The sequence below is a fragment of the Orycteropus afer genome, unplaced genomic scaffold (assembly GCF_000298275.1).
Source record: "Orycteropus afer afer isolate SDZICR_OR568_19922 unplaced genomic scaffold, OryAfe1.0 scaffold00466, whole genome shotgun sequence".
In the NCBI taxonomy this organism is placed as follows: Eukaryota; Metazoa; Chordata; class Mammalia; order Tubulidentata; family Orycteropodidae; genus Orycteropus; species Orycteropus afer.
The window spans coordinates 908,774-917,996 of NW_006922053.1; the positions used below are offsets into that span (position 1 = coordinate 908,774).

Here is a 9,223-nt window from a genome sequence, read left to right on the forward strand (position 1 = left end):
GAGGGTGAGGGGTGGTGAGGGCTGGGGGTGGTGGTGAGGACGGAGGGGAATGGTGAGGGCAGGGTGATGGTGAGGATGGGGGTGGTGAGGGAGGGGTAGTGGTTGAGGGCAAGGGTGGTGAGGGCGGGGTGGTGGTAGGGCAGGGAGGAGTGGTGAGGGTGAGGGGTGGTGGTGATGGTGAGGGCGAGGGGCCAGGCCCCGGCCCACTGCCCCAGGGCCCAACAGGCTGAGCGAGGGCGGCTCACCGCAGCCAGTGCCGCTTGCTGGTGCTGGTGTGGCAGCAGATGGCATCGTACTGGTCGGCTAGCCACACGATGAGAATGATGTAGAAGGCGGTGGTGGTGTCATTGAAGAACTCGGACATGATGGCCTCCATGCCTGTGGGGACAAGGGCCGGTTGGGCTGTGTAGATGGGCTGGCGGGAGGTGGGCAGGGCTGGGGGCGGGCCTCACCCACAAGGGCCAGGATGACCGTCAGGAGGGGCGCCGCAGGGAAGGCGATGGCCATGTTCATCTCCAGCATCTGCAGCAGGTCCACTGCGGGCATGGGGAGGGGAGGTGAGGGGCGTATGGCTGGGGTGGCTGCAGGCATCAGGGGGAGGGGGAGAAACTGGGTGATGCCCCCCTTCCTCCCCACCCCCACGTCCAAGAGACTCACCGATGAAGACAAAGATCTGGTGATGGGAGTAGCGCAGCAGCATGGACACGCTCAGGGTCTACAGGGAGACACGGGGGGCGTGGGGCACAGAGGGCAGGCCTGCAAGGGCCCTCTCTGCCCCCCCTCGGCTGTGGTCCAGGCCCAGCCTCCCTCCCGCCTGCCCTCAGCAGGCCCAGCACTCACGAAGATGACCATGATGACGAAGGCCGCCAGGTAGGAGGTGCGTGCCATCCACATGCTAACGAAGCGGTAGTGCTCGCCCGACACCACATTGCGCAGGAAGCCTGCAGGGCATGTCAGCGTCAGCCCCACCCCCCAGCCCGGCGCCCCCCAGCCCGGCGCCCCCCTAGCCCGGCAGGCCTCACCCTTGTTCTCCTCATTCTCGGCCAGGCCCTTCACACTGGACATGAGGATGTCATCATAGCCCAGGAACTCGTCCAGCAGCAGGCGGCTGAAGCGGTCCCCGAAGCACTGGTCCCGCGTCGGGTCTGGGCACGTGGAGCAGAGGTGAGTGCAGGCCCCCACGCCCCCCCAGGCCACCCGGTCCCTCACTCACCCAGCGTGACCACCATGACGGGGATGCTGAGGCGCTGCCGAGTGGCCTGGGACAGCCGCAGGAAGCCGTACTCCAGCGAGTACTCCACGATGTACTCGTCCTGCGGCCAGGCTGGGGGCGGGGTGGCACTGAGGGCCTGGGCCTGACGGCAGGCCCACAGCCCACAGCCCACAGCCCTCCCTACGGCTGGGCCCTGCACCCAACCCCCAGAGAGGGCCCAAGCTCCTGACTTCCTCTCCGGGGCCCCGGCTTCCTTGCTCGCTGGCAGGTCACTCCCAGGGAGGCTTCCGGGAGGGAGAGACCAGGAACGTGCCCGGAGAGGCCTGCTTCCGGAGCCATGGCCACGGGGCACTGCACCCACAAAGGGGACTGGAAGGGCACAGGGCAGATGGCAGGGCCAGCTAACCAGACACCCCAGGATGGGGGTTGTCCAGAGAGGGTGATGTCCCCCACCTGCTTGCATGCTGCTGACAGATGGGGAGACAGGCGGGGGGGCGGCCCATCCAGGGCTCACAATGGGTGGGAGGGACCTACAGCTAGTACCCAGTGCAGCCTGGCTCCTCAGACCAGGGGCAGTGCGGTCTGAGGCATGTGGAAGGGCCTACCTTTGGTGGGCGTCTCGGGGAAGGGGAACTCCTGGCTGTCATTGAGGGTGTCCACGCCGCCCAGAGGCTTAAACACCTTGGGCTCAATGTCCAGCTCAAACTGTGGGTACGAGGGGACTCATATCAGTGCCCACAGCACACAAGACTTACCTGAAGGGTGACAGGGGCCCTAGACCCCAACTTGAAGGCCACACACTTGGGCTGGTTGTTGTGACCCACCCCTTGCTGCCCACACCCTCACTCCATGCAGCCCAAAGACCTCGCACAGCTGCCTGGGTTTGGGGCCCTTCCGGCCAGAGCCCCACCCCCACATGGGGACCTCAGGGCACACAGAAGAGCCAGGGAGGACTGACAGTGAGTAACAGCAGCACAGAGCCCACCAGGCCCAGGCAGCAGCCGCGCGTGGGCCAGTTCTTAGCAGCAGCCCTCGCTCTGGGGCCCAGGAAGCACTTGGATGCTCCCAGTAGTGGGGAGCTTACCACCTGTGGGAGCCACTACTTCAGGTCAGGTCAGGGCCCTCAGACTGGACCCTCCAGGGTCGCCTCCTCAGTCATTTCTGCGCTCTGCCCAAGAACTAGGCCGGTTGCTGTCACTCCAGTATGAAGTGCTGGAATGCAGCCCCACGGGACCCCAGTGCGGTGACAGCGGGCTGACGCTCACCTGCACGGAGCTGTTCCCAAACATCTCCATGGTCAGCTCCTCCTCCTCGTCCTCAGGCTCCAGGCCACCCCCACCAGGCTCCACAGCCAGGCCGGGGAAGCTGCCGCGGGTGCTGCCATCACAGAACTGCAGGAAGACGGGCGCGCGGCTGGAGTTGTGCTGGACCTCGACACGCAGGACGCCCTCGCGAGGCCAGTGCTCGCGCACGTGCTCCAGGCAGTTGATGGGCGAGCGGGAGAAGGCGACGTGGATGTAGGCCAGGACAGAGAGCACCACCAGGGCCTGCGGGAGGGGCACAGAGTCAGCTGAGAGCCACCACCCCACCCAGAACCTGGCAGGACACATCAGGAAGGCCCTGTCAGCTAGAGGACTTCTGTCAGTGAGGTTGGCGAGGGCACGGACACAGGGTCAGCAGGGCTCACTGAGACCCGCCATCAGACCTACAGGCCAGAAGAACCCTGTCAGAGTCCACAGGGGCTACCAAGACCCACCACCCCATCTGGAAGCCAGAAGAACCCGTCAGTGGGGTGTGGGCTTGGAACACGGTGCTGGGTACCAACCGTCCCTTGGCACTGCTGAGCGACCAGGAGGAGCCAGGGGTGTGGGGTGCCCAAAGCAGTCCACCCACCATTGCCTGGGGCTGAGCCAGTCCTGTGGCACCCTTGCACCCCCATACGGATGAGCCAGAATGAGGGCCGCCGTCTGGCGTCCTGTCGGGGCCCATGTGCAGTCCTGACTCGGGGAGACCAGACCAGGCACCGCCATTAGCTAACCCTCCCAGCCCGGCACATTAACACTGTCTCACCGACACTTCCCGTCTGGCGAAGCTCAGGCCAGGGACTGCCGGCCCCAGGAAGCCCTCTGGCCCTGTCACAGGTGACCCCGTGGCTTCCTAACCATTCCCCCTGTCCTCAGAGCTGCCCTGATCACACCGGCTAGAAATAAGCCTTCCCTGCGGGTCAGGCGCCCTCAGCCCACCACCCAGGAAGAGCGTGGGAACCTCCCTGGCTGGCCTTGCTCCACGAGGCGTGGTTTTGTCTGTAAAATGGAACACCAACAGCTGTCAGCAGGTGATGCTGCCTCAGGCGACGCTGGTGATGTCTGTGTCCAGAGCCCAGCCCAGTGTGACACAGCTTGGTGACGCTCTCCCCACCCTCCTTCAGGAACCCAGCCCCGACTCTGGCAGCCAGAGCTGCAGGGCACCCCTGACGCTGCCCCCCCCGCAGGTCTTTGCAGCCTGCCTCCCAGTGCCCACTGCTGTCACCCAGAGCCCTGTTCAGGCCCCAGCACCACGGAGACCAGACCAGAGGGAGACCGAGGTCAGTGGGGTCTTCTGAGACTCTCAGCAACAGCTCTGCCTCTCCCGCTCTCTGGCAGTCAGCCATTCCCTAAAAACCGTGCCAAGGCCCAGGCCCCCCAGGAAGACATGACTGCAAAGGGACCGTGGGAAGGATGGCGGCTGCAGCAGCAGAGAGGGCCAGACACTAGGTGGGCAAGAAGTGGAGCTCTGTGGAAGCCAGCACAGACTTCAGGTCACTGGGGAACAGCTGGTCTTCCGGTCCACCAGAGTTACTCAGCCAGCACCCCGGGAGTTGGGGCCAAGAGACAGTGTGAGGTCGTGCAAGCTCCCCCTCGACCCCCTCCCTGCCAGAGCACTCACTGGGCAGCGGGCGGGAGGTGTGCAGCCCTGGCTCCACTCAGCTACTTGCACAGGGGTAACACTGATCGCCCTGACTACCAACATGCCCCAAGTCATCACCGCCAGGGCTGCTGGCGTGCACACGGGCCTTCAGAAAGGTTGACCTGGGGGAGCGCGTGCTCGGGCCACTGAGGCCGAGGGTCCTGTCTGGATCCCAGGCCGCCCTCAGCATCCACCCAGAACCAGAGGAAAGCACACGGCCACAGACGAGCATCTGCCCACAGGGCCAGCCGCCGAGGGGCCGGCACTGGGGAAGAGCCCACAGCCGCGCTCTTCAACACCCGGCACGCCAGCCTCCTGATGGGGCTGCAGAAGGGTGCCAAGGACCACGCCGCAGTCACGGGAATCCCGTCTCACGTAGGAGGACTTGCAGCTCAGGGGGCCTCTGCCCACCTGGGACCGGCAGAGCGCGGACCCCACAGCTGGCAACTCGCAGCTGGCATCTGCTGGGGACTCTCTGGTCAGCCCCTCACTGCCAGCATCGCCTGTCCTTGCAGGAGGTGAAGTGGTCACTCCATGGTGCCAGTAACAACCTGGCCAACATGGATGGGAAACGAAACTGGCCATTTCTCCACTTCCTGAGACGTGTCTGGTGACAACCAGGAACAGCAGCTCAAGCAACACCCCAGAACCTCAGTCCGGGTGGCTCAGTGACTTGGGGCAACTCTGGGTCTGATGGGCCATGGGTCCTGCTGAGTGGGATCTGCCACGGAGTCAGCTGCCAACTTCACAGGACCCAGGCTCAGGGTGGCTCTGAACTGCCTGGGCAGTGCTATGTGAGGACCCGTCTTCAAAGCTATCCTCTGTCTCATCTGAGGGAGTAGTGAGGGGTCTCCCACAGAAAGGAAGGGACACGCGGCTTAACCAGACCCTAGGAGCATGAGGCAGGCCGGACTGGGGCCCTAACTCTGCCAAGAAACCTCAACTAAGTCAGGTCTACCAGAGGCACGGGTGAGGGCCAAGAACAGAAACGGGAGGGGATGTGGAGTTCCAGGGGGCTCGGTGGTTGGGAGTGTGTCCTGAGGGGCTGGGCTCCTGGTCAAGTTGAGGACTGAGGTTTAGGGGCAAGTCAGAGCATGATGGGAGTCTAAAGGGTCATCCTTCCAGAGTTAAGGCTCCAGGCTTCGGAGTGCTGGCATGGGTCTCTAACAGCCCAGGGTTGCGGTGAGGATTCTGGGGTTGGGATCAGAGACCTTCAAGACACGGAGTCTCAGGATGGGGTTCAGGAATGGGGGAACCAGGGCACCGCCAGGGTCAGGGACAAGGGTCAGAGGTCGCAGGCTCTGGGGAGGGTCCCAAATCCTTCGAGCCAGGGACCAATGCCTCAGGGCAGTGAGGGTTCGGCGTCCCGGCCAGGGTCAAGGGTCGAGGTCAGAAGTCGGCTGAGGGGATCGGGGTCAGAGGTAGGGGTCGGGGCCGCGGTCACCTTGAGCAATACGAAGAACTCGAAGAGACGGCGGAAGGCGGGCGGAAAGAGCCGCGAGTAAGTCACGGCCATCTTGAAGAAGAGCGCATGGAAGAGCCGGTCGCGCACGTTGATGAGAGGGTTGGGGTTCAGGTTGGGGGTGCGAGGCCCGCGCGCAGGGGCCGGGCCACCGCCACCGCCGTTGGGTCCAGGACCCGGAGCTCCGGGCGCCGCGTGCTCCGACATGCTGCCCAGCGTCGAGCCTTAACGGTCCGCAGATCCTCGAGGACACTCTCCGACTCCCATGGGCTTTTCACCGTTGCCACCGCTGCGATCCTCACGGCTGCCGGGCCGTCGTCGCCATCTTCCGCCTTCTCTCCCAGCCGCGGCCCTGCTGATACCAGCGAGTCGCCGGGCCAGGCAAGAGCGACCGCTTCGCCCGCGGGGAACGCTGGGATGCGGGCGGTCGGCCCGCGGCGGCCCCGCCTCCTCCCTCGGCTACCAGAGACGGCAGCGCCGGGGGCGGGGCTGCCGCTGAGCCGGGAGTTTTGCATATTGTTACCCATAAACCTCTGCGGCTGATGGCCTAGTTTGAACGATAAAATCAATCAATATCTGAGCCTTTAGACGTCATCAAAAGCACTCTAAGTATGTTTATCTAAGGGAGCTATTTAAAAAAATTGAAGTCTGGAAAATTATACTTAAGAGTATACCATATTTAGTCGACCTAGCTGTAAAGTACTGTGAATTGTGGCCTTTAAATAATGGAGCACGCGAGGCAGAAATCGTGCTCGCTTCGGCAGCACATATACTAAAATTGGAACGATACAGAGAAGATTAGCATGGCCCCTGCGCAAGGATGACACGCAAATTCGTGAAGCGTTCCATATTTTTACTAGCGCGACGGACAGAGCCAACTCTACGAGCACGTTTTGGTGATAACAGGGGGCGACCTAACCTGACTGTTGTGTGCCCTAGGAGCTCTGGCATCATAGTGGCTAAAGCACTTGACTGCTAACCAGAAGGCTGGCGGTTCAAACCCACCAGCCACTCCTTGGAAGGAAGGTTGGGCAATCCTACTTCCGTAGTGATACTGCCTCGGAAACCCAAGGAGGGGTTGCTATGAGTCGGGGCCGACTCGATGGCAAACAACAACAACAACAGAAGCTCTGGTAGCATAGTGCCTAAGGCACTTGACTGCTAACCAGAAGGCTGGCACTTCAAACCCACTAGCCACCCTTTGAAGGACGGTTGGGCAATCTACTTCAATAGTGATATACCGCCTGGGAAATCCAAGGAGGGGTCGGCCACGGCACATAACAATAACAAAAACAAGGCCTGTTGCTGTCCCTGACGTGCCACACAGTACGTCAGAAGCAGTTTTTGAACATCTGCTTGGCGGCACCAGGATGTACCCCGCTGCTACCTGTGTACACCTGGCGCCTGCGAAACACTCCAGCCCCAAGAAAGAGTTCTTGGTGCTTCGAGCACGGGCTCCTCTGACCACCTCAGGGCTGGAACTTGGGCCTGCCCTTCCACCACCCCTCTCCCGGACCGCAGAACCTTGGCACTGGGCACCTCCTAGCAGACGAGTAAATTATTGCACCTGGTAAAATATGGATTACACTCCAGAATAAAGAAAAAAAAAAAAAAATCTTCACAACTGGACCTATAATAAGTGACATCACGATAAATGGAGATAAACTTGAAGTTGTCAAGGCTTTCATTTTACTTGGATCCATAATCAACACCCGTGGAAGCAGCAGTAAAGAAATTAAATGACTAGAGGGATGGACACTGGGAAGAGGTGACTGTCGGGAGGAAGTGGGAGGGGAGCTGTTGCATTGTGGTGAATTGTGGTCAATGTCATGAGACAAAGTGTATGTGAAATGCTGTATGGAAAGAGAATTTGCTCTGTAAATTTTCACCCAATTCCCAATTAAAAAAAAAAAAGAAGAATAATAAGAAGAAATTAAATGACATACTGCACTGGGCAAATCTGCTGCAAAAGATTTCTTTACAGTGTTCAAAAACAACCATGTCACTTTGAAAACCGAGGTGCGCCTGACTCAAGCCATGCTATTTTCAATAGCCTCATATGCATGTGAGTTGGATAATGAACAAAGACGGCACAAGAATTAATGCATTTGAATTGTGATGTTGGTGAAGTGTATTGAATGTACCATGGACCACGAGAAGAATGAACACATTTGTCTTGGAGGAAGTGCAGCCAGAATGCTCCTTGGAACTGAGAATGGCCAGGCTTCATCTCTCATCCTTTGGTCACGTTGTCAGAAGGGACCAGGCCCCGGAGCAGGATATCATGCTGGGTAAAGTGTTGGGGTCAGCGAAAAAGGGAAAGGCCCTCAGCGAAATGGATTGTTGCCACAGTGGCTCGACCATGGGCTCAAGTGCGGCAGCGATAGTGAGGCTGGCGTGGGACGGAGCAGTGTTTCGTTCTGTTGTACATGGAGCCACTATGAGTCACAACCCTGCTGATACCAGCGAGTCGCCGGCCACACTACTGCCGCCACCACCACCACCACTGCCGCGACCACTGCTTGTTAGGGAGCTCTAGTGGTACAGTGGTTGGTGCTAATGAAAAGGTCAGTAGTTCAAACCCACCATGAGGGAGTCTGCTTTCATAAAGATTTACAGCCTCGGAAACCCTATGGGCAGTTCTACCCTGTCCTGTTGGGTCCCTTTGGAGGGCACAGACCGTGGGTCCAGTGCTTCCAGCCCACCCAGCAGCAGGAAGCCTGGAAAGGCAGGGAGAGAGAGGAACATAAGGCAAGGATGTCAGGAAGCCGCTGGACACTAGGTTGGGCACCCAGGCCTGAACAGATACGCTGAAAAGATCCTCAGGCAATGCACTGAGTCCTGGGGCCTGTCCCGCAGAGCTCAGGAACTAGCAGGGGGACAGACAAGCCTATTCTGGCTCCTGACAGTAAGGGTCACAGACAGAGGCAGGGCATGGGGGCGGGGTCAGGGAGGAAGGAGACTGTCCAGCTGTGGCCTAGAGGCTGACCCCCCCAGCCCCATGTCCTGACCTCTGTCTGTGACCCCACTCAGTGCCCCTCCACCACCAAGACCGGGAGGCTAAAGTCATTCCCTTCCTGGTACATGCCATTGACAGGGCATATAGTAGGCACTCAATAAGCGCTCAACTACTAACTGAGAGGTTGGTGGTTCAAATCCACCAGCAAGTACCTTGGAAGAAAGGCCTGGTAACCTAGTTCCAAAGAGTCAGTCACTGAAACGGTTAGTAGGTCCATGTCATGTTCCATGTACATTTCAACTACTCTGTTGAGCCGGTCCCATGTCTGCCAGTGCAGAACTCCACCCCATAGACTTGTTTGTTTTTTCTGTATGTTGTGTTTGTTTGTTTTACTTTTATTGTGATGAAAATATATGCAACAAGACATTCGCTAACATAACTTCCACATTTACAGCTCAGCGACATTGATGACATTTGTCGTGTAGTGCCACCGTTCTTGCTATCTTTTCCAAAATATTTGACCACCATTAGCATATACTCAATGTGCTCCAAACAAAGGTTCCCCTTTGCCTCTGCCTCCTACTGCTGGTAACCATTGATCATCTTTGGTTTCTCTCTGTATATGTATATTTTTTTCCAACCT

At 59.4% G+C, this 9,223-nt stretch overlaps 1 protein-coding gene and 1 non-coding gene across 2 annotated transcripts; one reads left to right on the plus strand and one right to left on the minus strand.

Moving 5' to 3' along the window:
• Nucleotides 1-241: 241 nt before the first annotated feature.
• TMEM259 (transmembrane protein 259) lies at nt 242-5,828 on the minus strand. The gene is made up of 9 exons (XM_007954549.1): nt 5,604-5,828; nt 2,479-2,760; nt 1,819-1,918; nt 1,214-1,324; nt 1,023-1,145; nt 841-941; nt 658-715; nt 453-536; nt 242-378 (listed from the first exon to the last, which is right to left on the minus strand). Exons 1-9 carry the CDS (start codon nt 5,826-5,828, stop codon nt 242-244), a joined length of 1,221 nt encoding a protein of 406 aa, XP_007952740.1.
• Nucleotides 5,829-6,369: 541 nt separating this feature from the next.
• On the plus strand, nt 6,370-6,476 carry LOC122151459. The gene has a single exon (XR_006164162.1). It is a non-coding gene; the product is annotated as a U6 spliceosomal RNA (small nuclear RNA).
• Nucleotides 6,477-9,223: the final 2,747 nt, after the last annotated feature.